We start from the raw sequence: 16,845 nt of genomic DNA, 5'->3' as shown, positions 1-16,845 counted from the left end.
TTAGTTCTCTTCGTTTGCCTGGTAAATCGCATCTCACCCTGTGGATGCCGCGGTCTCGTAAGGGGGTAGCGTCTCCTGTGACGGGCGTTTGGCAACTTCTTTAGATGTGGGCAGCACCACTGCCCCGATATTGCTCGTTTGATTGGACCTGGCTTCCCTCCTACTGGCGATAGTACAGCCAATCACCACCAGTAAAAATACGCCAACTACGGAATTCAGTTAGCTGTTGGTCCAGATACATGCAATAAAAAAACACGTACGAATAATTACACCTATGAGAGCATACCATATAAATATGTACTCCTGGTTCATTTCGTACTTGAGAAAAACAAACTGGGACCGACGTATCCCTAAGAACTTGGACTCCCGCTACAATCTTTTGACGGGCCCAAGTAGACCACCTCGAGATGACCAAGTTGGCTGAAGTAAAAGGTATACTTCGTATGACTGGATCGCGCCTTTAACCTTTCACACTGCCAAGCCAACAAGGGTTTCGGGTGCTGCGCCGGGATCTTATCGTAGCGTGGCTGTGATAGCGTAATATTAATGTATTCGACGTCGAGTTACTATTGCTCACCAGACTGCACCAGGTCTCTAAATCGTTACGACAAAGGTGTGGAACTCGGTGCCCATCCTTACAAGGGGATTCCCGATCCCCACGTGCATCACGCTTGTTCGTGCGCATATATTGAGATCTCTCAGTCTTGTACACTTCATATTCGTGCAAATTTTGAAGCTCCCGAATAGCATGGCATACGTTTCCTGAGGATGTGCTACCGAATTTTGTCAACTCATGAGCTCTATCTAGCACCGTTTTGAATAGATGGAGTGGGTTTCGGCTCGCTAACTAAGCTCAAGCCGCAGCTTGTCACATATATTGACCTCTCAGATCGAATTGGTTTGAGTTTAAGAAAAATAGGTAGTTATGCTCGAAGATACCGATCTGCACTAAACCAGAGAAAGAGCCGATCATATAACCATATATAGGGAATGCTGTACGAAATAAATTACCCCGACACTGATTATATTAGCAAGCCGCTCTGTCAATATAATATTAGATTATGTATGGAGCCCATTGTGAGCCAGGCTTCGCACTCCTAGCCCAGAGACCCATATGGAGAGTGTGGGCCATCATTGAATGTAACGGGCAATGAATCTCAATCAGTTGGAAAATAGATAAACAGAGATAGGGGCTTGCGGATCATCCAGCATCACCTTTCTTCGTAAGTTGGGGGGTCTAGCATTATAGCGCTGGTTGATAGAAGCGAAAAGACTCGGACAAATATTCGTGAAAGAAGATCTACTATCATACTGAAACCTCAGAAACAGCCATATTACAGAAGAATAGATGAATAGTAGTCCCCCGACCATCCCATTCCCCCTGAAGCATACACCCCTTGCTAATTTCTTATTAAATTATCTCAGGGTGAGACAAGACGACGAACGCAGGTGAAAGTCTGTGTAGGCCATGCTTAGTGATAATATACTCTTATCGACAAGCTCACACTTACGACTGGTACAATAGTTTTGGACCCCTTAAATTTATTAATTGCGTTGGTTATCGCGAATGCATCTAATGCGACGGATCTTGTATAAGCAAAGTAAATTAATGCAATAATATCATTTGCGTACCTGATCCCCCTAAATAGTAGAGGCTGCCTTTTGGAGAAGACCCATCGCCACTGATCAACTGTGCCCGAATGTCGTTGGTTACTGGATCGTATGTCCAGATAGCACTCTCATACTCAGAAGGAGTGTGTCCCATCATAACGGAATGGTCGCCATGTGGAGGGGGCGAGTCAGGAGGGGCACTTTTAGTACCGACTATGACAGCTCTGAATAGAGTATGCGATGAGTTTGTTTATTTAAGTTTTTATATCAATGCACTTGCCCAAATTCTTCAGGGCTAAGACCAATGTCCTCATTCACAGTCTTGAGCAAAGCTAGGTAACGCAATCAGCTGCAGTTCGAAACTTCAAGTTGAATATATCTTACCAGCTCCTACATAGGGATATTTTCTAACATTTTCTTCAGATTGTTTGGTTGCTTGGGTACCAAACCAATCACCCCCGTTCATGGAGCGGAAATCAAGTCGAGAGGGATGCTTATTCGACTTCAAGTATGAAAATCTCACTTGAAGAGGCGAATCGTATTCACCCGTAAAAGTCAAAGTCTTTTCCTCGAGGCCATACCACCCGCCGGATTTCCACCTCCGACCAAAGTAACCCAGTTCGTTTCCATCGTTGGCATTCTTGACAAGAATATAACAGCTCTGGCTATTATAAGAAGCTTGTCAGCTAGGGCATTTTGTTAAATAGAACACTCGAATTACAATTTGTTATCATCAGCACGAGGAACAGGATCTGCCATGAGACATACAAGGGTTAGCCAGAGAAACCACACAAGAAGGGGAGCTTGCCTCTGTTATATTCTAAACGAACATCTCGACCCTCAGAGCTTCCGGGGTATGTGAACGATGAACCTTGCGTATCCGCAACTGATTCAACAGGCTGCAGGCCCGCATTAAGGTCTTGGATGATTGGGGGTGGTGCAGCAATAACACTGACAGCAAGTGCAAGAGCAACAAAGAAATGCATGGTAAGAGAGGCTATGTTGAAGTAGTACGAGGGGTACAATGAAGGGAATGACCTGGGTGGGCTAGTTTTTATACACAGAGGACCCCGCTGCTCATGAGCTTCTTTAGTTTTCCACGTCCTATTGGTGCATCAATTAATTTTAATCAACCTAAGAAGTACCATCCGAACATGCAAAGACTTTGTATATTTTGACAATATAAGCCAGTGTGATGTGTCTTCTCAACTTACTGACAGGTTAGGGTATTAGATGAACATAAACCAGGTGGCTGAATGCGGCACCATACACGTCCGGATCGTGTGATATTACTCAGTCAAACGTCACGCCACCACCAAAATTGAACATGTTCAGGTTGTAGGCAGCTGTACACAATATGGTCTACTTCTTGACTTATTTCAAAAAAGCGGCGGATCATCTAGCAGGTTAAACAGGAAAGTATAGCTATTGATTAATTAACGTGCATAGACTAGGCCAAATTATAACAGAGATCAATAATGCGCACGAGATATTGCCAAGAGCAGGTTTGGTCTCATTGGGATAAGGATACGCGCAAGTGGGAAGTGAGTGATAGGCTGATTGCACACTGGACCGGGATTCATTGTTAGTAGCTGTTAAAAATCATATTTGCAGGTAACGGAAGACAGAACACGTGATAGTGGCTACAACAGTTTGCTAAAGGCATCAACACATCGGATCCAAACGGGATCATTCGAAGTCCCTCCAAAGTGTCAAGATGCTGCTGCAAATTTACACCCTTAACGAAAGAACTTGGTGGAGCAGGCTCCAAAAATCCCCACAGTGGCCCCACAGGGCGTACACCAGGTTTGTGTTATTACCTTCCCATCCAAACAGTACTGCACAGCTTGGAAATTCCTATCAATTCAAGAAGAGTTATGAGTCCCAATCTGTACATACGATCCTGATTCTAGCGGCCACCTTTTGACATATCTAAATCTACCTCATAGCTGGGAGGATTTACAAGGGATGTACACTAACGGAAAATCTTGGGCTGACTATACTAGGGATAAGCTCAAGTATTCAGCAGCAAGTTTGAGCAAAGTGGAGTTTTGCGACGGAGCCTGTGTAGGCCGCAAAAACTTGTACTGGGCTGTTCAGGCCAGGCCTCACGTTCTTATCCTTTTCTACGTGTGTATATTCCATTTGTAATACATAGTCCGACGCTTGCTCCGTCGTTTCCCTTCCACCCGCACTACATCCATCGCAAGCCCGCCATCACTTGCAGCACCATTCACTCGTATTTCCCCGTTTTTTCTGTAAGTCCCGCCCACCCGCACCTCTGTCTGCAGACAACTGGGTTCGGCCGCCCACCCAGCTCGCTCGGTGGCGCGGCCCCGGTGGCTCCCCGGTTTGGCGTTCCGCCTCTCCGGCCCCCATCCTGCTTCGCCCGCCGGTCCCAGTCGTTCTTTCCTCCTCACTATCTTAGTTGTATCCCTTCCTATCTTGCCGTGCCGGCCCAAGGCCGAGTATGGCTTCTAAATACATAGCATAGAGCTTGCCTGGAGAAACTCCAGTTATGAAGGATACCCAAATGCGGTGACCAATGCAGGCTAGCTACACGAAGTCGCCCCCCCCCCTCCGCCACTTCAGCGCTTGCAAACATCGACTATATACAGACAATTCTACGGGAACAACCAGGGTTTGCAAGCGCTTGAGAGCATCCATCGTTCCCCCTACGCTACCCAAACCTCACAAAAAGTTTAGTCAGCTGACATTTATGTCACTTTGGAATACTGAGTTGACACTTATGTATCCATGTTAAGTAAAGTGTGTAATGATTAAGGCATTGTGCGTTGTGCCGCCAGCCTTGGCAAGCGTAGGGGGACCATGGAGCGCTCCCGAGCGTTTGCAAACCTTGGCAGATTTTGAAGAGCAAGCAAAGCAAAGCCCCCAGCTCTTCTTCCCCTACCATTTACTAGTAGTATGGCGTTGAGCGCAGCTGGATCATCTACTCGCGTCTCGGGACCCTGGCTTACACCCGAGCCTATTAACGTGGTTTGGGCAGCATGCGCCTCTCGAACTGCTGGTTACACTAGTCATTGCAGCGACAGACCATTCCATATATGCGTGTTCGCATGCATTGACCACTCTCGGAAGTGAGCAGCCCTGGGCTCAGTTCAGTATTATATAATAAAGTATCGTGAGGAACAGCGTTCAAGGTTCTTCCGTATCATATAAGTAACAGAAGAACGAGTTGTCTTGAATAATTACATTATCCTCATGCAATATATCATCAACAATCTCCAGCTCTGTGCTATATCCATAGATGGCTGAGAATCAGCACGAAACAGGGACTGGAGTTATCAGGCACCAATATTTGACTGTAAATTAAGAGCTAACTACCCGTACACCCGTGTTTTTTTACCCCTCATAATGCCCACAGCATCGGCCTTAAGCTTGGGAGCAAAGTAATCTAATATGTAAGTTGTGTGGTGTAGAATGGAGTCAGCGAGGTATCACAGCGCGTACTTATTTATCTGAGGAGTTGCAACCCCTTACCAGACTTTTCGTCCGCTGGAGTAGGGGGTACACGGGGGTGTGCTCCCGAGTCGCATGTATATAGCACGTGCCCGCACACGCGGATATTCATCTCTTTTCATCACCGCGCATCCCAGTCTCAACCGCACGTGACTCCGAACAGCCCAGTCACTGCCCACCTCTCCAGAGGCGCTCATGCGGTCTTTCATTTTCTCGCTCACCAATCCACTCTATAGCAAGGAAGGATGACCGCTCGACGCGCAAGCCCCTCCCGCGTCTTGGTGCCCCTGTCTCTCTTACCGGCTTCCTCTTCTCCCTATTGCCCTCTTCCTAGCTCGCAACATATTTCATTGTACTTATGCTATGTCCATACACGTATATTCACTTATACATACATAGATCGACTTCTTATCTATGTATTACGCCACCTTAATATTCACCATCCAACGACACAGATCAGAATAAGTCTCATATTTTTGGTAGTTTACGTTGCTTGGCTGTGTGTGACCACTATCGCAGAGTTAGCCTGGGCGTGCTCGTGACGCGATATGGTATATATATGTATATATGGATAGTATGTGAATGGGAGAAAGGAAGGATATAAAGAAGCAATACCAGCAGCTATGGGAAACAGACCGGAGAAGGTGGTGACCCCTGCAGCCGCGAAGCGGCAAGAGTGGACCGGGGACGCCTGACCGTGAGTGAAAGCTTGCGGGTGGGTGGTCCAAATTGTGCCCAAAGAGTGGTTTGGTAGGGGGGGGGGATAATGTGTATCCGTGACATAATAACGAAGGTAAGGGTATAGTCGAGAGGGCGAAGCGGGCCAGGATGAAGTAGAAGAAGATAAAAGGCAAGATGAGGCGAGGAACAGCGGGCAATCACGTGACTCGGACGCAAGCACCGCTCTGCAAAATCCACCGGAGCTCGCGAGCCCGAGATGCTTGAGCAGCATAAACGAGATTACCATGGGCGTCTCGCTTAAGCTTCTCGAGCGTTTCGGACCCACGAGCTCTGGCGGATTTTGCAGAGCGGCCAAGCCCTGGTTGTGCAACGACGCACAACGCTCCATATGAGTTAAATAGAAATGCACTGAAAAGGCTGAGCAACGAACAGCTGTGTGGTAAATAGTAATAAGGAGTTAGGCTCAGTAGAACTGAGAGCTGGTCATAAGAACAATACGTGAATAATATGAAAAGCGCGCGAGCCGCAATTTAGAGTTCGCTTTGTGGATTATCCAGCATTGCCTTCCTGTGTCATTTGAATAGTGCAGATCACTAACGTTAACTATCGCGCGCTAGTTGATGATAAATCTCAGATTCGAATATGTTTCAAACGTGCAGTCTTAAGCTTGTTTTACAAGAGACTTTAGTAGTCACTGATGCACTCATTACAGTAGACTCTCGTTCCATGCTCGTTGATGGGCTCCAATTCAAATTATTGTTTCTAGGGCTCGCCGGGATGATTTTAGCTTTATAAGCAGCTTTGTAATCAGCGGCTTTTGAGCTTTCTGTTGGCTTTGGATGGCACACACGCGCAAGACGTGTCAATGCTACATTAAAATAGACACATATTATATGTAGAGAGCTTAAAGAGTAAAAGATGAATGAAATACACATAAATGAAATAAGTGGAGAGGCCTTAGAGCCTAGCATGCTCAAGCATTCTTTGGATCTCGTCTTCAGGTTTCTCCCCAGGAATAATGGTGACAGACCCGCAGCCCGTGGAGGATTCACTCGTACCGCTTCAAGAAGTGACGTTATGCACGATCACCTGTGCATAGATGGAATTGCATACATATACGCATTCACTCATCTGGTAGTATGCACGGTACCACACCGAAGTATAGGCTATGTACCGTACCGGGAACCGTTGCGTTCAATACAAACCTAGGCAGAATCTGGCATTTTATTATTGCTATATTATTTTGTTATATTTTACAGTCAAAAACGAACTTTTGCGCGAAGCTAGACTGCTGGAAGAACATTGCACAAGGATTCATGCAAACTGGCGTGAAGACAGTGGCTGTGCATAAAAGCCAGGCGGAATCAGACGAAATGAAATAGTCCGGCAAACTGCCATCGAGAAGCGAAACGCGAGCATGGAACGAGCGAGCATGGAATGAGAGTCTACTGTATCTGATTTATTAGGGAGGTTGAAAAACTACGGTTAGCCTAATTCTGCAATGCTCCGCGGTAACGACTTTTACGAGAGTTGATTGCGAATTTAGATTTAGTCGTTGTTTCGCAACCTCCTTCAATGTGTATCGTTGTTGATCAAATTGTGGGTGACGACGACTTTCTGTCTCAGGATACAAGCATCCCGAGTCCGGTTGTCTTTTTCCATCCACACCATCTTGCGGTGGGTAGGAGCTTCCGGCTGCGCAATCCTTGTGTACACCGTGGATTGGTTGTTATATGAGTACCTGAAAGATGGGGGTTTACTTGGCACCGGCTGGGAGACTCTGCTAGTGTAAAATAAAAAGTGCTGCTTGCTTTGTGAATCCGTCATCTCCTCGAGATCGATAACTATGGACTATTTAACTTACTCACCCATGCATACCCAACGGAGGCGAAAGCACCACAAACTGCTTTTTCTGATTCTAGGAGGATGTATTACTCTTTGTGCAATAATAGGAGGGACATGGTACTACTATAGAGCGGATTATATGCTCTCCAGTGATAAGAATCTCACCTCATCATATCAGCAATCAGGAGAAGTCTCCCATGCATCACCACCACATCAGTGCATCGTAACATCACCTCCTATTTTTGGCCGCAACGCTACAGCATCAAGCTATTGGCCAACCTTGGGCGTGGAGAGAGTGACTCCAACCCGATTTTCCTACGTCTTCTACGCAACAGGAAAAGAATACCTATGTAATGTGGTACGCTCTCTAGCCATTTATCGAGTAGCCGATCGAATAACCCCGCTTACTGCGCGCATATACTAGCTAATCAACTTCAGACAGTTGCGCCACCTTAATGTTGCCGCTGAGCTAGCTCTAATTCACCCTGCTTCCTGGGTTGAAGAGTACCCTCCGGTAAATAATACGACTTTTCGACGCACCTCTGCCCTTTGACTTACTGGAATCAAATAAGGGCTCGGATAATCAAATTAGGCGCATGCTAGATAAGGCACATAACTACTACGGAGCCAACTTACATCCCTTGGAGCTGTGGAATGCTGGAAGAGGGGACCGTGAGTTTTGGAGTCTTGAAATGTGTATATCAATGAGCTTAATACTTACTTCGAACCCCTTGTAGCTACATGGATCAGTTCTCTCACCAAACTTCACGTTTTTGGCTTAACCAACTACACTCGTGTGGTATATCTGGACTCTGATGGGATCGTCCTCAATAACCTGGACCATCTTTTCCTCGCCCCCCAAGCTCGCATTGCCTTACGTACGTTGGACTTCTACCAGAAAGTAATATAGCGTTGATCATTCCTAGCGAGAGCGTACTGGTTAGAAGGGGGAAAGCTTGCAAGTCATATAATGGTTATTACTCCAAGTAAACCATTAATGGGTCGGGTCCAAGAAATGGTTAAAACAACCAACGGATTCGATATGGAGGTACATCATCCCATTTTATAGCAGCATTGTTGCCCATGCTGATTATTCAACGTGAAAGGTTATAAACAAAATTTCCGCATCTTCAGCTTTGGTCCTCCCTCATCGTCGTTATGCCTTACTCACGGGGGAGTTCAGGAAGACGAACCATAGCAGCTATCTTTCGGATGAAGAGCCCGATGCTGAATGGAACCCCCAAACTGAGTTATCTAACGCGTTTTTTGTTCACTTTTCCGACTGGCCGCTCCCAAAGTGAGTCAAATTGCTTCATAATTAATTTTTATGATTTAACCATGGAATTTCAGACCATGGATAAAGGCCAGTGCAGCTCTAGTGGAAAGCACACAGCCCACTTGTGATCCGAAAGAGAAGGTCGAATGTTGGAATCGTAGTGAGTGAAGGCATCTTATTTCTCCAATAGTAAACTAATTTGTTCCGTACTTGCAAAAGAACATTGGCATGGGATATACAATCTCTACAACGAGCTGAAGGAAGAAGTATGTATCGAGTAACGGATTATGCCATATGACGATGTTCACCAGCACGCTGGAGCAGCGATGAAAATGGATGATGTACATTACGTCGTTATTCCTACTAAATTATTTGTATTATAATTACTGAACAGGCCTCTTCACTTTCGTGGAGCGACATGTATTGGAGAAGCAAACAATATATCTATAAATGTGCCGATGGTCATGTGTCTATACTATTCGTAGCACTGAAAGTGGAGTCCAGCCGGCAGTTTAGAGGATGCCCGAGTCGGGCCGCTCGGGAGATTCCATCTTTAAACTGAGAGGAACGGCGGCTGGGTCGGGTAAAAATCTATACGCCTGGCGCGTGTTGCAAGTCTTGTGAGTGGTATAGTCACGAGCGGGGCTAACTTGATACCCCTGTGCCACGTGATTCACGTAAGCGCCGACATTAGTCTGTCCCTAGTATTGGCCGTATGCCTCCGCAGGCTACGTTACACCCACCTCGCATCGGTTTTAGAAGAAGTTCCATATATTACTTAGCCCATTCGGTCGCATGCCGAACGGTATTGGCTTATTTACAAAAGCGTGGGTGAGATATGAATATCGTTATTATAAAACCCCTCTTGGGATTGCAATCTGAGCTTCGTCTCACTTCTTTGAATCTTAAACCACAACCATGAGAATAATGAATATCAAAGCAACATAATGTCTGCTCATGGGCCTGAGCATATGAAAGTCGGCACTTTAAACCTGGAGAAATTGACCACACAAGCTCACGTAAAGTCAACCATATTCCTTAACAAATAGATTACTCTGGTACAGTGTCTGATGCGGAGTCTGCGTTCGACTAGTTGCACCTCATGACTTTATACTGAGCATTTTCTTCTGATAAATGATTTTTTTGAGATACAAAGGCCCCTCCCCCCGGTAACCTACGTGAAGCTAGCGCTGTTCCATCCGTGGGATGGTGTACTGATAATTCTACCTTATTTTGCCATTATTACCTTTCTCTCCATGGATCATAGGCTCCAAGGGTAACAGATCTCAAAAATCATTCGGTTGTTCGATGCATCCAGTACTTCCTAAGGACGCGGACAAACAACCTTCATTCGAAAATTCTTCGCACTTTGGTACAGTTATCACAGTCAGGAATACTTGCTTGAGTTTATAGTTTACCCTTGATCTCCTCGAAGAGCTTTTGCAATTCAGCCTGCTTGACCTCTTGTGTCGGCCAGCCGATAACAAGTCCTTCATCGTCGCTCGCAGAAGGCTTAGGGATGACGTGAAAATGAACGTGAGGCACCACCTAACGGGCCAATCAGTCCCCACAGAATATCATATAGATGAAGTATGTAACGTACTTGGTGCGCAATCCTTCCGTTGTTCTAGAAATATCAATACGACAAGTTATCAACTCCGTGGTCAAAGAGGAGCCAATATAGCTTACTTGAAGGATGTTATAATCCGTCGCTCCCAGGGCAACTGCAATCTTCTTGGCTATTGGCAGTGCATCAGCAAGATATTCATCGGGGATATCGTGCAGCTTCTCTCCGTGGTCTGTAGTGTCGGATAAGATATTGTGCTAATACACAGTGGGCCACATACACTTGGGAATGACGAGCGAGTGCCCCTTGGAGAGCGGGCCAATATCGAGGAATGCATATCTGGGAAGCAGATCCTTCAGATCCTCGAATAAAACAAAGCATTGTTACTTACGAGAGGTTCGTCTCCAAAAGCTTCATACTGGGGATCTCCCCTACCTTTCGTCAGCTGTATGCGGCGCTTCGCATATAACATTATGCATTACCTTTGATGATCTTGCAAAAGATACAGCTAAAACTGTACAGTTTAAGTCAAAGGCGAGATATCGAAGAATGTATATACCCAGCTAACGAGGACATTTTATCTAGGGATTACTGATTAATTTGATCAAGATGTGGTCGTTGAGTCCCTCGTTCGAAACCTGACGATCACGCGTGAGAGTGATCAAGACCATGTGATCAACGCTAATCGCCAGCGCTTTCATTCCAATTCTCACAGAGTGTCCACAGATAAATAAGGCATGAGTCGCTCAAAAATAGATCTGAGCCAATTGGTGGGACGTGATAGTTGTCGCAGCTGCCTGTGGAAATGAATAATGTCTATTGACATGATAAATTATCGCCACAAACAGACAAACAAGCAGCAAACAAACAAGCGTCAGGGCCCGGGCTCCCGGGTTCAACCCTGGCCTGCCTGCCTGTCTTCACCATGATGGTGAGGAAATCAGGACAATACATCTCACCATGGAAACTACGAAATTGAACAAGTATGATATCCGCCGGACTCAGACATGGCTGGCACATCTAGCGTTGTACCATCTCGAGAGAGGTCGAACCCGCTTCTTGAAGTGTGATATCGGGTGCGTTATAATAAGGGGAACATATTATTCTCCAGATCAATCAAGCGTTTGCTATCCCCTACTAGAATGGCCTGCCAACCAATAATGGGGAGACTACTCTTACTATCGAATTATACAGCCATTCAAACCTTCTATGTCCTGATTCGTCTTCTTGGTTCACCTATCCATCGGAGCTCTTGGGATGTTGACATTGATAGCCTTTCACTTGTTTGCTTTTCAAGGAGAACAAACTCCCGCTCCACGAGGCGAGTCCCATGATCAATGTCGATTCATTCAAGATCCGTTATTTTACCTATTTAGGTGAGCGTATACTTGACAAATTTTCGTCGATTGGCCGATTGTACAACTATAGGGAGATATACATCCTTTTGTATATGACGTACTATCTGGCTCGTCATTGATCGGTCTCCCCTGAGAGAATGCCAAGCAAACACCTGAATTGAAATCAATATTAAACATATTTGCCAGGCCATACGTTTATTTTTGCACTTCGGCGCTATTGTCAACGCCACTCTTGTGATTTGGCCATACTAGTAAGACCAATGAAGTCAAGGCTTTTTAAAGCTTATTTCTCCCTATAAATGGGCCTCATACTGCCGTTTTATTAACCATTCCCCTCCCTCAAAACAGGTCGAATAGATGTGATCAGGCCCAAGCCTTTCACGTGCTTCACGCGGATGAGTCAAATTAGTTGGTAACGATCAATCAATTCCCGTTCAAAACTGGAATGACGAGCCTTTAAATGTTTGCCGAGTCGCTAAATAACCCCTTTCCCAGGCGTAAACGGGAATTCTGGCAGATTGGTGCCTGTGCTACTCATTTATCACCGGTCGGCTAAAATTCCATTGGACGACGGTAACCGATGCCCCTCGAAAATCCAATCCCATTCCCGTTGGTGGCTCTTCCGGTTAACAGCATACCGTTGCCGATAGATAGTTGTACCCTTGGCCAGGCAAGAAGACATATACCACATGTGCCCCGCGGGGCTCAACCTTCTCCGCACGTTTCTCCATAAATTGCATGTCCAGAAGCTAGGAGAACTCGACTCCCTCCCCCTCTGCACAATGGCGGCGCGAACTCCTTCTCTCGACGAGAAGAAAGACTCGGAGATCTTTGAAGAGCACTCTCCTCAAAAGCCCGAGTTGGTCTTGCTCTCTGACGAGGAACGCGACCGTGCTATTGCCGCTAATCCTATTAATCCGCGGTCATGGAGGAGTATCCAGCTCTACTTGATCTGTATCGTAGCTTACTGCAACTCTGGCTCTACTGGTCTCGATGGAACATTGTTTGGAGGTACGAGTTCCTTGACTGCCCTTCCCCTCGTACTCGTGCTCAAGTGACATTAGGTATCAATGCGATGGATCACTTCCATACTTTTATCGGCGCTGGCAAAGTAGGATCTGAAATCGGAATCGTCATCACCATGTACCCTATCGGTCAGATCATTGGTTGCCTCTTTGCTGCACCGGTCATGGATAGGTTTGGACGCAAGGGAGGTATGCTCTGCGGTTCGCTCATCGTGCTGTAAGTTTTTTCTAGTCTAGTGGATTTCTCAAATTCCTGGCCCTTCTAATATTGGATTTCCTTTTCTTAGTATTGGGACCCTGCTTCTTACTGCTGCGCAAAACAAGCCCATGTTCATGGTTGGACGATTACTCTCTGGAACAGGTGTAGCTGTGGCTGCCAATGCCGCTCCTTCATATGTTACAGAAATGTCGCCGCCTCAATGGCGTGGTCGGATGGGCGGGATGTACAATGTGGGTTTGATTTGTCTGCTTTACCGCATGAGTTATATTTATAAACTATCGGACGTCAGAGTTGGTATTACGTCGGAGCCAGTGAGTATATGCAGTTTATACTACCCGAAAATTCACCTCTAACGCGATTCTAGTTTTGATTACTGGTATTATGGTTGCTTCTGGACGAATCAACTCGGAGTGGCAATGGCGTCTACCAGTCTTGGTAAGTCTTGGCTTTCCAATTAGAATTAGAATCTAGGCATGACATAAATCATCCCCTAGTTCCAAGCCCTTCCCTCCGGTATTGTGTTTATGTTTGCTTGGTTTATTCCCGAGTCTCCTCGTTGGCGTAAGTTTATGTCCCTTATAATGTGCGTTGATACTCAAAATTGCGTATCTAGTTGTCCGTGTTGGCCGAGATGAACAAGCACGCGCTATTCTGGTCAAATATCACGGGAACGGCGACGAAAACTCGCCACTGGTGGAATTTGAGATGAAGGAAATTAAAACCATGTGCGAACTCGATGGAAGTGACCAAGTTTGGTGGGACTTGCGACCTTTGTTCCGTACCGCTGCGGACAGGTACCGGTCGTACATGTGTCTTGGTATGGCTACTTTTGGTCAACTCTCAGGCAACGGTTTGATTACCTGTGAGCCCCAGCCAATTGAATATCACTTGAACACCTCCTGACCTATTCTCCGTGATTAGACTTTTTCGTTGTGCTCCTCCAAAACGCCGGTATCACATCTGCCAACTCTCAGCTCGTCCTCAACTTTGTCATGTCTGTCGTCTCATTCGGTGGCGCATGCACTGGTGTCTCGCTTCTCGACAAGGTTGGCCGCCGACCTCTGATGATGTTCTCCACCACCGTTGGCGCAATCTGCTTGGCAGTCGTCAGCGCATGTACTGCCAAGTACGAGGAAAGCAAGGCGATTGCTCAGACTGGGGTCGCCTTTATTTTCCTATTCAATGTACTCTTTTCTCTTGGTTTCACCCCTCTCCAACCTCTCTACCCCGCCGAATGCTTGACGTTCCAAACTAGGGCAAAAGGAATGGCTATGACAACATTGGTTCTTAACCTTGCTTCGTGAGTGATATACATGGTACTGATATGCTTCATATACTCATTTATTATGTAGACTCTTTAACACATATGCCATTCCCGTTGCTTTGGAGAAGATAGGTTGGAGGACCTACCTCGTATTTGTCGCTTGGGATATATTTGAGACCATCTGCATTTACTTCTTTGCTGTTGAGACCAAGCAAAAGTGAGCATTTCTTATCAACTAATCTTCTGTATTTTCTTATTGATGCATCAACCCTCAGGACACTCGAGGAAATGGCCGAAATCTTCGAAGCGCCGAACCCCGTCAAGGCTTCACTCAAGCGTACGACCAAGGAAGATCGCGTTTAAAGCGGCCGAAGTGCGAAGAACACAAATCGGTTGCGTTCTTCGTTGCCTTTGTTTATATTTTCTATATTACGGTGTTTCATGATCTGTACGATGTAAAATTTTCGCAATGTCATAATTCTGAATGGAAAAATGTTTATGTGTTCAGAACCGTCCTGCTCTTAGATATAACGATACAGCGACCGCACCATGCTTGAGCTCAGAAGCCTACGCATAGCACTACGCGGGAGGTAAGAAGGCCAGCCATAGGACACTACTGATAAATATCCAAATAACACTCCATCCCAGCCACAAATTTGATAAAAAGGGCCACCAAGAGCCATTGCGTAAGTTGACTCCGGGTTGTCCGTTCTTTTTGGCAACAACAGTCTCGTATCTGGTGCCTTGAATAATCAGCGCTGCACCAGCCCAAGATATCCATGGCGTAGCTGCAGGCAAGACACGTAGTGAAATCTGGACGTGTGCAGCGATGAATAGTGTCAATGAAAGAACCAAGGCGTGGATGGCATAAGGTAGTAGAGTAAGTGCCATTGAAGGAGTGAGTGCAAGATCGGATAATGGATCAACTCTTTTGTGTTTTGGCTGAATCACTTGTCTAACCGCTAGAAAGAACCAGATGAGCGAGGAAAAAGCCAAACTTAAGATGGGCAATGCGAGCAAGAAATTTGGGATTTGAGCGATAGTCCAGTAGCGCCAGGGTCCGACGTCCCAATAATGTGATTGCACAAACGAATAAATCAAAGGGATGCGAGAATTGCACCATGGCCTTGGACTCGATGATTGGCAAAAGCTAATATATGCCATGTACTGTTGAGAAACGAAAGGTGATAACGAAACCATGACCAGGAAAGTACAATAGATTAACCTGGTGAAACTTAGGTTCAATTTGCCGAGGACCTGGCGGAGACTCTTGGATAGATTAGTTGGTCGAGTTCCAGGAGGCTTTCTCAGGTTCAGTAAGATTTCCGAGAACACAGGCTGAACGATTAAGGAGTACGCAAGGAAGCAAGGCAAAAGGATCCCATTCGTTCGAAATCCCGTAGCGAGCGCAAAATAGAGTGACGCAGTCAGGTATTTTTGTTGATGGCAAGCACTTAGCCCTGGGTGAATAGAGTAATAATATAAGTATAGTTAAAGCGGGGGGAGCGTTATGCGTCTAACCTTCGAATGTGAACCAAGCAAAAAACGGTTCGGCATATACACTACGTATGATAACTGGAGGGGCTCCAAGGATCACATGTACGAGCAAGGTCAAGAAAGAGAATTCTTTCGAACGAGTGACTCGTTCAGTGAGGCTGGACAACCGAGTAAGTACCAAAGATTTCGGTCGAGCTGTCTATTGGGCTTACTTATAGAGAGCCAAACTGGGTTGGGAGGCCACCATAGCAACAAGGAGTGCGTTTATGAGGTTGGTCAGTATTGAACAAAATTCGGTAGATTTAGACCCAGGCAGTAACATTCGAGAGACTAAGCGGTACAGTTGTTCCTTTCCAAGATAGATCAAGCGTAGTACAATAGGAACTCCGGGAGAAAACGCGTATTGGTGTTCGTATGTGTAGGCTCCAGATAGCGCCACGTCAATATAGTGCAAAGCGTCCCATCGTAGCCCGGCAGATGGCACCAAATTCGGAGGATAGTCATTGAAGTCAACGCTATAACCTGTAGCTGAAGAATCTCGGCTAAAATCGAGTAACGTTGAATCAGGGGAATTAGAACTAGGTTTCGAGACCAAATGAGAGGTATCAAATGCAGGGATATTTGAGGCAATAAGTTGGCATATTAAAGCGCCTACGAAGAAGTAGAAACGCAGCCTGAACTTGGAAAATGATAGTTCCATTCCTGGTGACCTTGCGTACACCATATGGCAGGAAACAAGTGGAGATGTGAAAAGGGCGTGGCTGTGCTTCATGTCCCGACTCCTGCGCTCCGTTAGAATCCGGCGCCAGAGACAATCATTAGAAGATATACACTTGTGTCATAATTATTTCTTGTATCATGTCTGAAACAGTGTCCAAAGCAGAAAACTACTAGCTGTTCGCTGCAAGCTCACCAGAAGAGCATAGTAACCAAGACTTCGATCTGAGCAGATGGCTGGGGCAACAATTCAACCATCGAGGACGAAACAACGACAAAGAATACTATTCGATCTACTAAGAGT

The 16,845-nt window shown here is 45.9% G+C and overlaps 5 protein-coding genes across 5 annotated transcripts; 2 read left to right on the top strand and 3 right to left on the bottom strand.

Annotated features, from left to right (window-relative positions):
- Positions 1–1,878: 1,878 nt before the first annotated feature.
- On the bottom strand, positions 1,879–2,597 carry RhiXN_08852 (uncharacterized protein; the record flags this gene model as incomplete). The annotated part of the gene is made up of 4 exons (XM_043328668.1): positions 1,879–1,943; positions 1,996–2,276; positions 2,333–2,363; positions 2,483–2,597. The coding sequence occupies 4 exons, from the start codon at positions 2,595–2,597 to the stop codon at positions 1,879–1,881; spliced, it is 492 nt and encodes a 163-aa protein (XP_043180114.1).
- Positions 2,598–7,756: 5,159 nt separating this feature from the next.
- Positions 7,757–9,223, top strand: RhiXN_08851 (uncharacterized protein; the record flags this gene model as incomplete). The annotated part of the gene is made up of 9 exons (XM_043328667.1): positions 7,757–7,975; positions 8,042–8,131; positions 8,190–8,289; positions 8,355–8,495; positions 8,544–8,665; positions 8,724–8,914; positions 8,968–9,053; positions 9,113–9,159; positions 9,218–9,223. The coding sequence occupies 9 exons, from the start codon at positions 7,757–7,759 to the stop codon at positions 9,221–9,223; spliced, it is 1,002 nt and encodes a 333-aa protein (XP_043180113.1).
- Positions 9,224–10,300: 1,077 nt separating this feature from the next.
- On the bottom strand, positions 10,301–10,877 carry RhiXN_08850 (HIT domain-containing protein; the record flags this gene model as incomplete). Its single annotated transcript, XM_043328666.1, has 5 exons — positions 10,301–10,441; positions 10,497–10,520; positions 10,583–10,692; positions 10,741–10,799; positions 10,852–10,877. 5 exons carry the CDS (start codon positions 10,875–10,877, stop codon positions 10,301–10,303), a joined length of 360 nt encoding a protein of 119 aa, XP_043180112.1.
- Positions 10,878–12,600: 1,723 nt separating this feature from the next.
- On the top strand, positions 12,601–14,690 carry RhiXN_08849 (Sugar (and other) transporter; the record flags this gene model as incomplete). The annotated part of the gene is made up of 10 exons (XM_043328665.1): positions 12,601–12,829; positions 12,883–13,060; positions 13,131–13,293; positions 13,353–13,374; positions 13,428–13,498; positions 13,558–13,624; positions 13,677–13,925; positions 13,985–14,363; positions 14,416–14,544; positions 14,603–14,690. The coding sequence occupies 10 exons, from the start codon at positions 12,601–12,603 to the stop codon at positions 14,688–14,690; spliced, it is 1,575 nt and encodes a 524-aa protein (XP_043180111.1).
- Positions 14,691–15,843: 1,153 nt separating this feature from the next.
- On the bottom strand, positions 15,844–16,524 carry RhiXN_08848 (glycosyltransferase family 76 protein; the record flags this gene model as incomplete). The annotated part of the gene is made up of 2 exons (XM_043328664.1): positions 15,844–15,982; positions 16,037–16,524. 2 exons carry the CDS (start codon positions 16,522–16,524, stop codon positions 15,844–15,846), a joined length of 627 nt encoding a protein of 208 aa, XP_043180110.1.
- Positions 16,525–16,845: the final 321 nt, after the last annotated feature.

This window comes from Rhizoctonia solani, chromosome 5, assembly GCF_016906535.1.
Source record: "Rhizoctonia solani chromosome 5, complete sequence".
Classification (NCBI taxonomy): domain Eukaryota; kingdom Fungi; phylum Basidiomycota; class Agaricomycetes; order Cantharellales; family Ceratobasidiaceae; genus Rhizoctonia; species Rhizoctonia solani.
Note: the sequence above shows the minus strand (reverse complement) of the source record. Positions and strands in the feature narration are given on the sequence as shown.